The sequence below is a fragment of the Pseudorasbora parva genome, chromosome 7 (genome assembly GCF_024679245.1).
Source record: "Pseudorasbora parva isolate DD20220531a chromosome 7, ASM2467924v1, whole genome shotgun sequence".
NCBI lineage: Eukaryota > Metazoa > Chordata > Actinopteri > Cypriniformes > Gobionidae > Pseudorasbora > Pseudorasbora parva.
Window position 1 is genome coordinate 41,246,323 of NC_090178.1, and position 18,013 is coordinate 41,264,335.

The 18,013-nt window shown below is 46.0% G+C and overlaps 2 protein-coding genes across 2 annotated transcripts in view; one reads left to right on the forward strand and one right to left on the reverse strand.

Annotated features, from left to right (window-relative positions):
* The window catches only part of LOC137083355 (doublecortin domain-containing protein 2-like), a 48,249-nt gene that overhangs the window by 25,379 nt on the left and 4,857 nt on the right, over positions 1 to 18,013 (reverse strand). Inside the window, exons 3-6 of the mRNA XM_067449244.1 lie at positions 5,943 to 6,019; positions 1,491 to 1,625; positions 805 to 954; positions 23 to 77 (exon numbers count right to left, since the gene is read on the reverse strand). Of these exons, the coding sequence (XP_067305345.1) occupies positions 23 to 77; positions 805 to 954; positions 1,491 to 1,625; positions 5,943 to 6,019 (417 nt within the window). The remainder of the gene's footprint in view (positions 1 to 22; positions 78 to 804; positions 955 to 1,490; positions 1,626 to 5,942; positions 6,020 to 18,013) is intronic.
* Positions 12,471 to 17,395, forward strand: LOC137083357 (uncharacterized). Its single transcript, XM_067449245.1, has 2 exons — positions 12,471 to 13,833; positions 17,145 to 17,395. The coding sequence occupies exons 1-2, from the start codon at positions 12,718 to 12,720 to the stop codon at positions 17,145 to 17,147; spliced, it is 1,119 nt and encodes a 372-aa protein (XP_067305346.1). The 5' UTR covers positions 12,471 to 12,717; the 3' UTR covers positions 17,148 to 17,395.

The window sequence follows — 18,013 nt, forward strand, 5'->3', positions numbered from 1 at the left end:
TACATTTTGTTTTGGTACTCACATCTCCATTTTGTCGTCTGTATTTGTATATAGGTGGTAGCGATGCTGCTTTTGACCTAAAATCACATTCAATTATATTCAGCTTGAAAACATGATAACACTTTTTTAGGTTTAGGGTTAACATTAGTTCAACCATGATAACTCTCAGAAGATTGAAAGCATGGTAATGGATATGACAATGTTAGTGGATGTGGTGTTGTTGGTGGAATATATCTGCTATGCTGCTGCTGAATTGCTGCTGCTTTTGATTATTGCTGCTGCTGCAGAGCAAGTACTACAAGTACAGGAACTTGCTATACAGATATGCTGCTGCGAGTATGACATAGTGCTGCTGCACAAGTACCAATAACCAATAGCAGATCTATACAGGTGGAGCGGGGGAAGGTGGAGAGTTTTAGAGGTACTCTAAAGTTTGTTGCAAACTGCTAATGTGAATGTAACCAGCCATTTAAATGTGTTGAGCAATAAGCATATTGCCTGAAGATGTAACATGGACAATCAGTTTGTGCCAAGTAGTTAAGGCTGTAAATATCATCGGCTTGCGTTAGAACCATCAGTCTGCGCCATCTAGAGTTTCATGATAGAACTATATATTTAACATAACTCTATATATTTACTTTACTTAACATAAACTAAGAATGAAAAATACTTCTACAGCATGTATTAATCTTAGTTAATGTTACTAATACATTATTAAAATGAACTAATGTTAAAAAATAAGACCTAACTGTAAAGTGTTAAAAATACTTCATCTGCAGGGGAAATGCTGCATCTTTCTCTCACCCGTTCACTTGTTTTATGCCTATGGGTTTGCTGAACAGGAGGTCACTGTATGGAAGCTTTTTAAATTTGTCTCTGCCAACTGCAACATAAAATTGTCCATTTTCTAACTCCTTTCCATCCACGATGAGAGTCCCTTCAAATGTGTACAGGCTGCAACAGAAGATGTTAAAGGTTAAAATAAGTAAATATTGCTCAGATGATATATAAATGCTTTCCTTTCCCAAATGAGGAAACGGCACGTACCATCTAAAGGATTTTTTAGCACAACTGTTTCAGGCTTGTACAGTCTATCTAACAAAAATATGTTCTAAGAAGGTTTTGCTAATGTTTCCATCAAGTTTCTAAATGTTATCTGAACATTCGAAACATCCAGGTTTTTAATAGTTTTAAAATGTTTCTTGTTTTGAATCCTTTAGAAGCCTATTCATAATATATAGAGCAGGGCTATTCAAATCTTACCCTGGAGGGCCAATGCAGTGCAGAGTTTAGCTCCAACCTTAATCAAGCACACCTGAACATGCTAATCAATGTCTCCAGGATCATTAGAAAATCACAGGTGGGTGTGTTTGATCAGGGTTGGAGCTAAACTCTGCAGTGCATTGGCCCTCCAGGGTAAGATTTGAATAGCCCTGATATAGAGAATATAGAGTAATAGAGTAATATAAAATAAATTCACAATAATATACCTCCGCACACCCCCAAAAATGCGCAGGCCCATTTTCTCTGTGACCATCTCCAGAATCCGCTCAAACTGCCCAATCACACGGCTGGGAATCAGAAGCCTCACCGCTCGATTCAGGACATCTCCATTTGCCACAATACTGAAGACACAGAAAAACGTCTCGGTTACGTATGTAACCCTCGTTCCCTGAAGAAGGGAACAGAGACGTACATCGGACTTAGACCGATAAATTGGGATCTGACCTCAGAGACCTATCCACTTCGTGTATGTAACAACGAGCCAATCGGAGATTGATCCCTTCTGAGGAACCTGACGATTAGGTCGTGCTTCCCTACGGACTGCGTTGTGGTACGCCGCTATTGCGGCGATGTACACTTTGAGGGTGGAGGGAGACAGCCTTCGCTCCAACCCGTCTTGCAGGTCCCATATCAGCTGGACCGCCTGGGGGTGGAGTCGCCACTCTCCCGAAGGTGGTGGCTGCCGAGAGAGCTCGTCGGCTCTCCGGTTGAACGCAAACGTCGTGTCTGACCAAGGACTGAAAGTTTGGCAGCAGTACGGAGTCACTGGGACCCGGTACTGGCCGTTTTGCCATGGCCAACCTCGGGACTCAGCCATGAAGCCAGTGTTGGAGCGGTCTCATATAAAGCAATCCGAGCGGCATCACCGCGGCTGCAGATGCCATATGCCCCAGGAGCCTCTGAAAAAGTTTCAGTGGGACTGCTGTCCTGCTCTTGAATGAATTCAAGCAGTTCAACACCGACCAGACTCGCCCCTCCGTGAGGCACCGTCTTGCTGACAGAGCTTGCTCTTCTCTCGGTTGACCCGAAGGCCCAACAGGCTGAGGTGACTGAGCACCATGTCCCTGTGTTCGCACAACTGCTCCCGAGACTTGGCGAGAATGAGCCAGTCGTCGAGATAGTTGAGGATGTGAACACAGCGTTCTCGGAGTGGAACAATGGCTGCCTCCGCGAGCTTCGTGAAGACACAAGGCGACAGGGACAGCCCGAAGGGCTGGATCTTGCACTGGTATGCCTTCCCCTCGAACGCAAAGCGTAGGGACGGTCTGTGTCGAGGAAGGATAGAGACATGAAAGTACACGTCCTTCAGGTCGATCGCTGCGAACCAATCCTGGGGACGGATGCATTGAAAAATGCGTTTCTGCGTCAACATCCAGAACGGGAGCTTGTGCAGGGCCCGATTGAGGACACACAGGTCCAAGATTAGTCGTAGCCCACCCCCTTTCTTAGGCACGATGAAGTAGGGGCTGTAGAACCCTGTCTTCATCTCGGATGGAGGAACCGGCTTGATCGCGTCCCTCGCCAGTAGGACCTCGATCCCTGACCGCAAGACTTGGGCGTCGCTGCTTCGCACGGAGGTGAAGAGGACGCCTTTGTACTTGGGTGGCCGGCGGGCAAACTGAATCGCATAGCCGAGTCTGATGGTACAGATGAGCCCACAGGACAGTCGAGGGAGCTCTAGCCAATGCTCACCATGCGAACATCACCTCCCCCCGAGCAGCTCCTGTTCTCTCTAGCCTGCCCGTCTCAGGGCCGCGTCCCCTTGCGCTTGCCTGCCGGTTAGCGGGACCCTGGACGGGTTGGGCGCCTCCCTCTCGTCTGGCACCCTGCTCCTCCAGTGGAGGCTGCTGCTCGGCAGTGTGGAGGCAGACGCAGGATTGGATGCCCTCGGCGACAAGCTGGCAGAGGTGCTGCGACCGACAACCGAGAGAAAGCAGCAGCTGGTCGGCACCTTTGTGCAATGCCTCCGTCTGCTTCTGGGCCACCAAGAACTGCTGGGCAAAGTTCTCGATGCCGTCGCCGAGGAGGCCAGCCCGACAGACAGGCTTTTTCTTATGCATATCTGCCAGGTTAGCCCCCTGTTCCTGGACCACTAGTGTGGACATCGCCTGACCCAGGGAGCGTGCGGTGACTTTCGTCGCCCTTAGGATGAGGTCCAACACCGCATGCAGTTCTTGCACAACCCCTGGGTTGGGACTACCCTCGTGCATGCAGGACAGAGGGCAGTGAGTTGTTTTTTATTTTTATTTTTTTATGGCCCTTTAGGCGTTCCATATTTCCCTCTCTCCGATGCAGCAATTGACATCTATCCAGAGCCAGAGCCCAAAATGAAACGCTAAGACCCTTTTTCTTTTTTAGGATCAGCAATTCCGTTTTTAACTACCAGCAGGCATGTGAGACAGTGAACGTGGCAGTCAGAACGGCACACAACGCACTGAACGCTCAAGCCTCTATGACGAAGGCAAGGCGAACAATGCCCTGATGTGGTCATGTTCTCATGAGAGAATCCGTACCACCCACGAACAGAGTCTCAGCATGCTTTTGATGCGATAGAGGAGTGGGGGCCCGAAGGGATTTACCCGGCGGGGAATTCCCACTCAGGCCACCAGCGCTTATCAGCCAAAGTAGCCCTTTTCCAGTAACACCAGAAAATGAACTAGATGAAATGAACTAGAACTAGAAGGGACTCGACCCCATCTGAGGTTTCATAGTCTCGACCGCGCATCTAGAGCGCCGACTGACGCGCGCTGGTTGCTGTGACAACCACCGCTGTCAGCCGGCCACTCGACGGCACACGGCACGCTGAACACTCAAGCCTTTTATAAGAAGGGCGAGACGAACAATGCAGACGTGACCATGTTCTTCTGTGAAAACATGATTCACCCACGATAGCAATCTCACATGCGATCGTGGTCGTCAACGAGGACAGGAAACAGTTGCATTCCAGGAATACACGGTTTGAATGACATCTTGAAAAAGACACAGGGTCAAACCGTGTTGCTCTTTTAGAATGGAAAAACTGCTCTTTTAGACATGCTAAAGCCCTCGGGGAGATGACCGCGGCTAGCACACAGTCCACAGTGCAAGCCTGTGTGTAGCACTCAAAAGGAATACGCTCAGCGAACCAACAAAGCTCTTTTTGTGAATGCAACAATGCAACTGATCGATCACTCGCTGAAGCACTGTTTCACCCGCACTGCCAGTTTTTCTTCTCTCACGAGACTCGTAGTACTCAGTAGTACTGTTCGGCTCCGAAGTAGAAAGCATTGATCTGCCATTCCACTTCCTATTTATACCCGCGCTGCGGGGCGGAGCGTGGAATGCGCGGATCACATGCCAATCTCCGATTGGCTCGTTTTTACATACTCGAAGTGGATAGGTCCCTGAGGTCAGATCCCAATTCGTCGGTCTAAGTCCGATGTACGTCAAACGTGACTTACTGAAAGGGAACTAACTTACATTCATATTACAAATGTATATTTGTAACTATATTTATTTGTATGCATGAACGAATGTATGTACGAACAAATGTATGTATTTATGTATGTATGAACAAATGTATTGTTTTCATCTATTCTGTTTCTTTGTATACACCTGCATTACAAATATACATTTGTAATGCAGGTGTAAACAAAAAATAGCCTTCCAGAGTCGCCGTCAAAGCTGATTCGATAGACCGCCGTTCGCCAGCTTCTGTGTTTACTAGTCACATGCTGATGCAAGCGCAACTCGACCGTCATTATGTTTAGCCCCGCCCACCAACTCTATACACGATGTAATTGGCCCAACCAGAGTTAGGCTTTTACAGCACAGAAGTGTATTGAGAGGTGCAAGACAACACTCGCGGCAGATTAGATTTGCTGCCGCTAGGGTGCGTCTAGACTTCTAGGCTAATAATGCATGTCAATGGGGTCTAATTCAAATAAGACCCCATTTACATGCATTATACAAGCAACAGTTAAGAGTTTAAAATTCTTCATTTGTGTTCTACTGAAGAAACAAACACACCTACATCTTGGATGTTCTAGGGGTAAGCAGATGAACATAAAATTTAGATTTTTGGGTGAACTATCCCTTTAAAGGAATAGTTTATCAAAATGAAAATTATACCCAAACATCAAAAAAGAAAAAGTGTGACGTCATAATTGACAGCTGAGATTGGCTTTCTTTGAACGAAGTTGTCACTGATGCAGCAACATTTCCATAACTTATTATTTCACACAGACAAAATTAGTTTTTCTGCAGTAAACTGTGCTGACAGATACAGCGGGAGTTTGGACAGGCCCTCTACTGCGCAAGCTCAGATTCCGAAGTCACTACTGCGCAGACGGAGATCCCAAATCAGCACAAGATGTCAGCGCCAAATTCGAACAATGGCAGCTTCAAATTTTTTATTTATTTTTTTGTGCAAAAAGCAGCAAAATTCCTCAAAAATATACAGGGGTTTGAAACAACAGGAGAGAGTGTAAATATTGTCTTTTTTTTTTTAACTGCTTAGGCTTTTAAGTACACCACAGAGATATTTGATTAAATGTGGAATGAATTACCACAATTAGCCACAAAGGCTGCTTTTAGACACCAAAGGTTGGCGGCTAAAAAATACGGATAGAAGTCTCTCCAAAGTTCAGGACTAGAAAAAAGAAATAAACAGTACTTACAATATTGCACATGGTTCTTTGATGGGTTTGAGGAATCTGGCAGACACTATCACACGACTCTGAGGAACAGGTTTCAACTGCACATAGGAAAAAGACTTTAATGTGTGGTACACACAATAACCGTTTCATACTCAAGGTACTCCAATCTCATGTTTCGTTAGCCTTTGTGAAAAAGAAGTGTGCAATTGTATTGAATGCACAGCTGTATTGTAGTATACTTATATATAAAATAAAATAAAATGCTACTTACAGAGAAATAAAAGGCAACCTAAATTGCAACTTAATCATTACAAATGTGCAATAAAAATATATTTAAATACATGACATACAAGTTTCAATAAAAATATATTTATATAATTTTGTTTGTAATAAATGCTTGTCAGTATATTAGGCAGTACATATTAAGCATATTTCAAGCATGAAATAGCATAAGCCCTACATAAGTGGGTTCAAAACGTACTCTAAATTGCATTTCATATTCAAAACTTCCATTTTCACACTTAACAGTTCACACTTAAAAATGTTCTGGGCACTCTCAAGTAAATACCACTCTGGGCAAAAAAAGGTACAGTGGAGGCACAATTTTGTTCCTTGGAGAACAAAACGTACAACTGTACCTTTAAAGGTACACATTTGGTCCTTAGGGTACAATTATACCATTGTTTTCCTCGGTTCGGTCCTAGTGAGTCGCTATCCTGCAGAGTTTGGTTCCAACCCTGAAAGACATCTATAGAAGCTCTTATTGAGAATGAAATTAGGCTTAGATTTTGATGTTTATTGGAAATGTTTGGCATTTGAATTGGATTTCTATGTGAGTTTTTGTTAAATTGTAAATAAAACACATAATTGTTCAAAACAAAAGAAGCCATAAAAAACTGCATCATGAAAAATAATGTTTGACTAAACTCACTACTGAATAAAAATATTAATAAATAATGTTCACCAATAATACGTGCTTGCCACAGACCAGACATTCTCTAATTTATTTTTAAAACATTCTAAAGGGGAAACATGTAGGTTCTGATTCTTGATACTTATGTGCATCATAGATATCAAGAATCAGCATATGAATCTCAACAATGGTGATACTTAATAGTGCAGCGATCGTTCTGGCTATCTGTACCGAGTCTATTTTTTTGCTGTGCTGCACTGCTGCATTAAAGTGTTTGCATTAAAAATAATTTGTTTGCATTAAAATAGATGTACTGACGCGAAAATCTAGTAATTTCACCACAGATGCATATAATTTAAAATATAATCTTGTTTCTAAGTCAACACATTGCTTTACCCAAGAAAAAAGCAACAAAATGACACATTACTTGGCATTTAGATAAATAAATAAAAATAAAAAAAATAAAATAAAAAAAATGTCAATGGATAACACTTGTTCTTTCTTGGAGGTGGAAAACAAAGTTATTTATGACCTGCAGGATTTATTTTAAAAGGGTTTAAAAATTAAAGAAAAGACGTTTGTGATTTTAGGCTATAACCTATGTTTAAATGTGTTGCCACTTGTGTGAGCTAAACCTAAAGTACGAGGCTATATAAGTATTAATTAATGAATTTAATAAAATGTTGTTTAAATGTAGTACATTAACCTGACTTCTATGAAAGAATAAACAAAGAGAATTGCAATTCTGATGAACCATGTTCAGAAACAACTTTTGGATTTTAAATAAAAAAGAATGAATAAATGCTGTGTTTGTGGTATGCAACAGCGGATCAGTTGCGCACTGCAAAAGCAGCATATGTGAAAGCACAACAGGGCATACACCGCGACACGCAGTGTGTGTGAAATGGGCGTTAGAGGTACAAAAATGTACCCTTAAGGCTACAGCCCCAGTGATGGCGACTTGTATCTTAAAATGTTAAATTTTATCATGCTTGGATGTTCAAAAACACAATATAAAAAATAAATACTTTTTCACATTTGAAATTATTGAAGCACATTTCTTTTCAATCTGTCTGTAACGCTCTGTTTAATTCAGATCTCTGTGAAGCCCCTCCTTCCGAAAAGCACAATGTGTGCTTGGATTGGCCAGATGGACCAGTGTGTAGTAATTGGTCAACCGCTTCAACCGTTTTGGAAATGTTATGTATTACAATAACCAAATTTCAACATAGTACGAACAAAACTCAACCAGGCCACACATGTGCCTTGGGTGGGAATTTTTAAATGAAAAATATTGTGACCCGTACATCCACAGAAAAACAATTCAAGACTACAGTTCAAGCGTTTCAGGGAGTTCAGAAACAGTGCTTAATGATATAGAGAATAACCATTTGCAGTTTGTGCTTTGTAACTTTGCAGACCTTTTTAATGCTCAATCAGCAATATAACACATATAAGAAAATTTAAAAAAGGTTAGGTTTTAGGGTCAGGCCATTTCTAATTACTCAGGGGGAGCACTCTTGTCCCCCTCAATGTGGTGGTTACAGCCCTGACAGTGCACTTTGTTGATCGATTTTGTCTACAGCTGATGGAGATCAGTGTGTTGAGGAAGCATTCTACTTTCCAGATGGGAGTTACACCACAGAGACCCCATCCTATCCGAAGGGAGGGTAGTATGTGGATAATATGTCACATGGACTGCTGGGAACACCCGGGAAGTATCACACATGGAAATTCCCTGTTGTAGGTCCTATCTGAAAAGGAAGGAACTACTACAAAATCAGCAACTGGCAGCAGTCGAACAGTGGAGTTTTTGCATCTCTGCAGGTCTTCCCATCGGGAAGCACACCAGTTAGCTAACAGACTCAGCTTGAAAGCATAGGCCCAACTCATTGAGCAGGCTCCAGCCTGAGTGATAGTGTCTATCACTGCTGGTGATTGCCCACTGAAGTCTTACACGTCTTTAAATGGTTCCCCGTCCCTCAAAAAAGGAGGTCCTTCCACAGGGGAAATTGGCAGGAAGGGGCCAACACTATCAGGGGTGGCAGTGGTTCATATAGATTGTCCACAAACCAGAAGGTTGGTGGTTCAATCCCCGGTTCCACCTGACCAAGTTTCGAGGTGTCCAATGAGCAAGACATCTAAGACCAGCTGCTCCCGACGAGCTGGATAGTGTCTTACATGGGTGACATCAAGTGCCCTGATTTTTTCACACAATCATCCTCAATGCTCGCCAATGCACTCTTGAACAGTACAAAATATGCGACCGTAGGTAAAGCATGAAACATTGTCCAGGGACATTGACTGTGGCATGATGTTTATACTGGACTGAACTTTCTGTCCAGCTTCTCTCAAGTAAATACCATAATATATGACATGGTCAGTTAGGGTGGCTCTGATTTCAGTTGAAACCTGTCTGTACCCAATCCTTCTACCTCTCCTCCCTCCTGTTACATTTTGCTCTCCCCTTCTCTTGTGTCCATGTCTTCTCATATTTTATTCTCTTGCTCTTTCCACTAATGCCATTGCCTTCCACTCTACCATCTCTTCTTTCTCTACTCCTCTTCCTACATCCTCAGCTCTTCTTGCTCCATCTCCTCTTCCTAAACTATTCCTGTCGCCTAATCTCTTTTTATCTCCCCCACAGTTCTTCTCCTTCTATAACCCTTCCTTTTTCCTCTCCAAATCCTCTCACACTTACACCTATTTCTGTTCCCAATATTGTTTTGTTGTTGTTGTTGTTGTTAATAGTTTTTGTAATTGAGATAGCTGTTATAACAATTGGGATATTTGCATTTCCTGTGTTGGGTGTATTACTAACTCATCAGATATCAATCTGGGGTTAACTGAGGACATACTGACTACTTTAAAATGTGTGTTCTTTGATACCAATCTTTCATTTGAAAGCCACGTTTCTAGCATCTGTAAAACTGCATTCTATCATCTTAAAAATATATCTAAATTACGGCACATAAATAATAATTATAATTTGTTACATTTATATAGTGCTTTTCTAGACATTCAAAGTGCTTAACATAATGGAAGGGGGAAGCTCCACAACCACCACCAATGTGCAGCATCCACCTGGATGATGCGACGGCAGCCATATTGTGCCAGAACGCTCACCCCACACCAGCTTATTCACTGTAAACCCTAATGTTGTCTTTACTTAAACAAATCAAGTAATATTGACTAAATATTATTAGTTTAGTCCAAAAATTCAAAAATATAAGTTAGTATAACTTATTAACCTACAAAATGCATAAACTTAAGATTTCAGTTGTATGAACTCAAAATCATAATTAATCATAAAAAAGCTCACTCTGGTCTTGCTTTGATGTGATTGGCCATGCAAGGAGTTCTGTCTGGCAACGAGCACTAATTTACTGATTGGAGAACATTTATAAAATGCGGTCCTTTTCGCCTCGTCTGTTGCTGATTCAAAATAAGATGGAGACTTTTTCATTGTGATGCAATCTTAAATTCGATAAGTAAAAATTTGTAAGTTACTAAACCTAGCAATAATATGTGAACTAACTTATAATTAACTAGATTTAACCAGCGCACACAAAGAGGTGACATCCTCAAGCGTGGAGAAGAAAACGCTACCCTAAATAACCCATTGCTTTCAATCAGATTCAACTAATACAGATATGATCCAGAATCAGATCCGGAGGCTGAAATGAATTGAACAAGAGAAGCAACAACAGCAGGACGTCCGTCTCTATGGTATGTACTGTATTTAGTAACCTGTCAACATTTGTGTGTGTTTACTCGCAGTTTATGAGGACATGATTCGGTTTATGGACTATTGTATGCGACTAAACCTTAGCAGTAGCAAGCAAAATGGTTTTGCACGTCAGACTAGTGTACATAGAACAACAATGGAGTAACCGTTAGCGCATTTGAATGACGAAGCTTTTGTTAGAACGCTAGGTTTATCTTTGTGTGGTTTTACAATAAACAAACTGACACCTATATTGTTCAGCTAAACAAATGTATTTAAACACACACCATAGATCGCATGCTCCATTGATAAATTAACTAACGTTATACACGATCGTGTTGCTTACTGATGTTTACTTACGCGATGATAGCCAACAACATAGACATTTGAAGCAGTTTTACTCACAACCTGTTTCCAAAGCAGGACCGTAAACTTTTATCACTGGGACTGCTCCATCAAAAACACACTACTTTGGTAACTGTTGATTTCGTGAAGTTCTGGGACAGCAGTGACTGTGGAGATCCACTTTTGCGACACGACTGAAGCGTGATGTTATGAAGCTTCCCGTCATTTCTGCGTTCAAATTGGTTCAAATGCAGCGCTGCCTTCCCGGAATGCTGTGCTGAAGCGTTGAAGTTGCTTGACGTCACCCATAGGAATAAAGTGGAGCGCGGCGCGACCATAGGGTGCGTCAGAAGTGTTCACGGACGACTGGATATGCACCTTGAGAACAGTGTTTATGGGCGTGCATTTCCTCTCTCGTTCTAGTCACGCGTGCGCACCCTTCCGGGAGAAGAGCCCGTACGTCCCATACAAGGACCTTCCGCTCTATCGACGTCAAGCGGACCCATATTTGAAAAAAACTCTCCGAAACTTGTGAGAAACCGGAATGAGTATTTTTGACACAGAAATACTCCATCAAACATCCAACATTAGTTTTTGAAACTTTGTCTATGTTTAGGATGGGAATCCAAGTCTTTAACAGTGTAAAAAGCTCAGTATGCATGAAACAGCATTTCACCCCCCTTTTAACAATTTATGTACAGTGAACGTGAGCACCAAGTTAAGTGAACTTAAATATACAAGTTTTGGGAGACTCCATTACTCAATTGAATTGAGGGAACGAGTTTACTCAAATGAATTGAGTTAAATCATCTTATTAGGGTTTTCAGTGTTGAAGATTTAAAGATTTGTTATTTATTAAAGATTTGGTATGCTGTATGAACTGCTGTGATAACATTAGGGAATTTTGTGCAAAGTATTTTGAGAAAATGATTTAGTGAAATTGATTAGTAATTTGTATGAAATTAAGGAGAATTTACTTTCTGTTTAGGACAATTAAAAAGTGTACAGTTCACTGTGTTACATGTTTTGAGAGCAGTTACCCGAGTTTGGAGAAATGTACCAAATCTATTGAGAAAAACTGTAATTGTCCTAATTTCATAGTTTGAGACATTACATACAAAAACTAGTTGTCAAAATCTGTCAAGCTAATTTTAACACATTTACTAGATACTTTCCTCACTTCATTGCAAGAGATGATATTCGCTGTGATGTAGATTAAATTATGTGGCCAGACAGAGAGGAACTTCTGGATGTGCATGGAGGATTACAGTACTATGTATGTTGTTCAGTTGCAATATGTATTGCAATACTGTTTACAGTTGTGCACAACTCTACCCAAAGGGAGTTTATGTTTGTTGTAAATAAGGGTGTATTGTTTTATTTTGCACAATGCTGTTGTGGCAAGGGGGGCGTGGTTCAGCGAGGTCTGCAGCGGGAGAGAGGGCCACGGGACGAGCGGTAAGTGAGTGGGTTGGACGCAGATTAATAACACCTGTCTCTTGTTCTAGTAATGAGCGCGGAGATGGGATAAAACACCAGCGGAACCGGAGACCGAGAAGAGAGAGAGTCGGACTGTTGGTGCGAGACACTGAGTTTACCGGAAGCCGGAAGTGCGTGACCCGGAAGTGATACAGAGACTGAGCGATATATGAGAAAACAGACACACGAAGAAGTGTGCACGTTTGTGTTTGAGTTAAGAATAAAAAGCATCAACAGTCCTGCCGACCCCCGTGTCCTCTTCCTTCCTTACCTTATCGAACTTGTTACACTGGTGCCGAAACCCGGGAAGGAAGCAGGACAGAGCCGCCGCCATGACAACGCCCTCCGCCTCGCCATTTGCGGAGATCATCACCTCCCTCGCGGTCCTCCACCAGGAACATCATAAGGCATTGCTGGACCTTCGGACCGAACAGGAGCGCCGCTTCGAGGCCATTGTCCAAGGCCAGCAAGAGGACCGCGAGCAGTTCCGGAGCTGGATGGACCGGGAGGTTCGCGCCGAGGCCGCTGGGCGGGCCAGCGCACCGGTGCACGTGCCCCTACAGAAGATGGGGCCGGAAGACGACCCCGAGGCCTTCGTGGATCTCTTCCAAAAAGCCGCGGAGGCCTGCGGGTGGCCCCGGGCACAGTGGCCGGTGCGCCTCATCCCACTTCTATCCGGCGAAGCCCAGGCGGCCGCGCAACATCTACCGGTTGCGAACCTCCTGGACTACGACGACCTGAAGCGGGCCATACTTCAGCGGGTCGGCCGGACCCCAGAACAACACCGCCAGCGTTTCCGCTCCCTGGAGTGGGGCGAGTCCGGTCGACCCTTCGCATTGGCCCAACAGCTCCGGGACGAGTGCCGCAGATGGCTGCTGGCCGGCGGCAGCGACGTGGACCATGTCGTCGATCTGGTGGTGCTGGAGCAGTTTATCACTCGGCTCCCCAGGAAGACCGCCGAGTGGGTCCAGTGCCACCGGCCCACGTCGCTGGAGACGGCCATCAATTTGGCGGAGGACCACCTGGTGGCGTGCCCGGGGGTCGGCGCACCCCCACTAACTTCTCCCTCTCTCTCTCCCCCTTCTCTCTCTCTCTCTCGACCTGTCCCTCTCCCCAGGTCCCGCCCTCCAGGCCCTCCTCGCGTTCCCCCCAGAGGCCGGGGTGGGATGGGCCTTGGACCGTCTGGGAGTTCGCGGGTCCCGCCCAGGGGGGCGGGGCCGCTGGGGACGGGTAGTGACTATGGATCCGGTTCCGCCCCCTTTCCGCGCTCAGCCTCCAACCCACTCCCCGCCGCCGGGGCGGCGGGTAGGCCTGGGCTGGCCTGCTGGCGGTGCGGTGATCCGGATCATTTTGTGGACCGATGTCCGATGATGGACATCGGAACAATGATCCGGATCCCGGACGTCCAGCGGACCACCCCCGATCAAGCAGGAGAGTACCAAATTCCTGTAAGTATCAAGGGGGGTACATATCAGGCCTTGGTGGATTCAGGATGTAACCAAACCTCGATCCATCAAAGCCTGATTCAGCCTGGGGCGTTGGATACAAGCCGCGTGGTTAAGGTGCGGTGTGTGCACGGGGATGTGGTGGAATATCCGGTTGTCCCAGTCACGATACAGTTTAGGGGGAAAAAGCATAGTGTTGAGGTGGCGGTTAGTCCCCACCTCCGGCATCCGCTAATTCTGGGGACGAATTGGCCCGCCTTTTCGGCGTTATTGGGGTCGTTGTGCGCGGATGCCGCTTGGGGAAACAAGGCTAGGAACGGGGCGGTGCGAGTGCAGGTTGGCGAGACTGACACGGGGCCCTTGGGAACAGCTTCAGAGGAACCGAGCGGGGTTGAGAGACTGATTCTCTCGGACCGCGATGACTTCCCTCTGGAGCAGTCTCAAGACGAGACGCTAAAACATGCGTTTCAACAGGTCCGCACTATCGACGGTCAGTCCCTCCAACCCGCATTGCCCGTCACGTATCCTTATTTTGCCATAATTAAGGATAGGTTGTATCGAGTGACCCAAGACGCTCAGACAAAAATGGATACAACCCAATTGTTAGTACCAAAGAGCCGCCGGGAAATGCTTTTCCAGGCGGCTCATTCTAACCCGATGGCGGGCCACCTGGGACAGGCGGCCACGCTGAATCGTTTAATGACCCGATTCTTTTGGCCAGGCATTTATGACAATGTGCGCAGGTGGTGCGCGTCTTGTCCTGAATGTCAGTTGGTGAACCCACTGGCCGCCCCAAAAGCACCATTGCGCCCTCTACCATTAATGCAGGTCCCCTTCGAGAGAATTGCGATGGACCTCATCGGGCCATTAGAACGATCCGCACGCGGGCATCGTTTTGCGCTAGTTATCGTGGACTACGCAACACGATACCCGGAAGCAGTGGCTCTCCGCAACATCTCGGCGAAGAGTGTTGCGGACGCACTGTTTCGTTTAATCTCCCGGGTGGGGATTCCGAAAGAAATCCTCACTGATCAAGGCACGGCGTTTATGTCACGCACGTTAAGCGAATTGTACGGATTATTGGGCATTAAATCCATTCGAACCAGCGTCTATCACCCACAAACAGACGGCTTGGTCGAACGATTTAATCGCACTCTTAAATCCATGATCCGTAAATTCGTACAAGAAGACGCCAAAAATTGGGATCGGTGGTTAGAACCCCTCTTATTTGCTGTGCGCGAGGTCCCGCAAGCCTCCACGGGGTTTTCCCCCTTCGAGCTTCTCTACGGGCGTCAGCCACGGGGGGTGCTGGACGTCCTACGAGAAACTTGGGAGGAGGGGCCTTCGTTGGCCAAAAACGAAATTCAGTACGTCATGGACTTGCGAACAAAACTCCACACATTGGGGCGGCTATCTAGGGAGAATTTGTTGCAAGCCCAGGACCGCCAGAGCCGGTCATATAACAGGGGTACTAAACTGCGCAAATTCACACCGGGAGAGAAGGTGCTCGTTCTACTCCCAACCTCGAGCTCAAAATTAATGTCGAAGTGGCAGGGGCCGTTTGAGGTCGCACGGCAGATAGGAGAGCTCGATTATGAAGTGATACGATCCGATAGGAACGGGGCAAGTCAAATATACCACCTCAATCTGCTGAAAAAATGGAATGAGGTGGAATCGGTGTTGTTGGCAACGGTGATCGGGGGAGAGGATGATCTCGGGCCAGAGGCGAGCATTAAAGCGCAATCAGTCGCGCTGGCCCCTGGGGGAGATCACCTCTCACCGTTACAACTCGCTGATTTATCGAAGTTGCAAGCGGAGTTCGCTGACGTGTTCTCGCCCCTACCGGGACGTACCGACTTGATTCAGCACCATATCGAGACCGAGCCGGGCGTGGTAGTTCGCAGCCGGCCGTATCGCTTGCCTGAACACAAGAAAAAAGTGGTTCAGGACGAATTAGGCGCAATGCTCGACATGGGAGTAATCGAGGAGTCCAACAGTGACTGGGCGAGCCCGATAGTTTTGGTCCCCAAAACGGACGGCTCGGTCAGGTTCTGTGTGGACTACCGCAAGGTGAACGCTGTGTCGAAGTTCGACGCGTATCCAATGCCACGGGTTGACGAATTGCTTGATCGGTTAGGCTCGGCTCGATTTTATTCGACACTGGACTTAACAAAGGGCTATTGGCAGATCCCCTTGTCTCCATTGTCCAAAGAAAAAACAGCTTTCACCACGCCGTTCGGATTACACCAATTTGTCACGCTTCCTTTCGGCTTGTTCGGGGCGCCCGCAACCTTCCAGCGACTCATGGATAGGATTTTGCGTCCCCATGCTGCATATGCTGCTGCGTACCTAGATGACATAGTGATTTATAGTCACGACTGGCAGCGGCATATGCAGCATGTGAGGGCGGTCCTGAGGTCGCTGAGGAGAGCGGGGCTCACGGCCAATCCGAAGAAGTGTGCGATTGGGCGGGTGGAAGTAAGGTATCTGGGCTTCCACTTGGGTCATGGACAGGTGCGTCCCCAAATTGATAAGACTGCCGCAATTGCAACCTGTCCGAGGCCCAAGACCAAAAAGGAGGTAAGACAGTTCTTGGGGCTGGCGGGATATTATAGACGGTTTATACCAAATTATTCGGACCTCACCAGCCCTTTGACTGATCTTACTAGAAAGGGGCTACCAGATACGGTCCAGTGGACGGAGCCGTGTCAACAGGCTTTTACCCAAGTAAAGGCTGCCCTATGTGGCGGGCCGCTGTTACACTCCCCTGACTTTTCTCTCCCTTTCTTGTTGCAGACTGACGCGTCGGACAGGGGGCTGGGCGCAGTCCTGGCCCAGGAGGTGGAGGGGGGAGAGCGGCCGGTGCTGTACATTAGCCGTAAGCTCTCCAAGAGAGAAGCTAAGTACAGCACCATAGAAAAGGAGTGTTTGGCCATCAGATGGGCCATTCTCACCCTCCGCTATTACCTCCTGGGGCGGGAGTTCACTCTCTGTTCGGACCACGCTCCTCTCCAATGGCTCCACCGCATGAAGGATACCAACGCGCGGATCACCCGTTGGTATCTGGCTCTTCAGCCGTTTAAGTTCAAGGTGGTCCACAGGCCGGGTGCTCAGATGGCTGTGGCCGATTTCCTCTCCAGAAATGGGGGGGGGGGGGCTGCAGGCCGGACGGCTCCCCGGCCTGAGTCGGGCGGTGGGGGTATGTGGCAAGGGGGGCGTGGTTCAGCGAGGTCTGCAGCGGGAGAGAGGGCCACGGGACGAGCGGTAAGTGAGTGGGTTGGACGCAGATTAATAACACCTGTCTCTTGTTCTAGTAATGAGCGCGGAGACGGGATAAAACACCAGCGGAACCGGAGACCGAGAAGAGAGAGAGTCGGACTGTTGGTGCGAGACACTGAGTTTACCGGAAGCCGGAAGTGCGTGACCCGGAAGTGATACAGAGACTGAGCGATATATGAGAAAACAGACACACGAAGAAGTGTGCACGTTTGTGTTTGAGTTAAGAATAAAAAGCATCAACAGTCCTGCCGACCCCCGTGTCCTCTTCCTTCCTTACCTTATCGAACTTGTTACAGCTGTTAACAAATTAGAATTGCAAAGAGCATATGAAGATTTCAGATGCAAAAGCCAATCCATCTGATATTCTGATTTTCGTTTTTCTTTAAAATAAGCATTTTTTGTCAGGCTATGTATAGACGGTTTCAACGGCAGCAACATAAACAAACGCTACTGCGCATGCGCGCTTTTGTGGCCCAAACTTAACTTCCGGTAGACATCAATGACACCAGAGGATGCGCTATCTTTCTTATGCGTTAGCATCTTTAATTTTAATTGTGAACCATTATCTTAATTTATATTTTTTTTTTTGTTGTTTCAGCATGTTTATTATAAAAAATCTCCCATTTCTGTCTTCAATATAAAGTGGGGAAACGCCTCACTTAAAGGGTAGGTCACCCAAAACTGAAAATCCTGTCATTAATTACTCACCGTCACGCTGATCCCATCCCGACAATGAACGAAGGTCTTACGGGTTTGGAACAACATAAGGGTGAATAACAATGACAGAATTAACATGTTTGTGTGAACTAACCCTTTAAGGACCATGTAATGCCGTTTTCTGTACAGTAGCCTATATAAATGCGTGCGCGCTCGCCTTTCAATTATGCAAAGCGTCGGAATAACA

Coding starts and splice junctions, on each gene's coding strand:
- LOC137083357 (XM_067449245.1), top strand. CDS start 12,718: ATGACAACGCCCTCCGCCTCGCCATTTGCGGAGATCATCACCTCCCTC.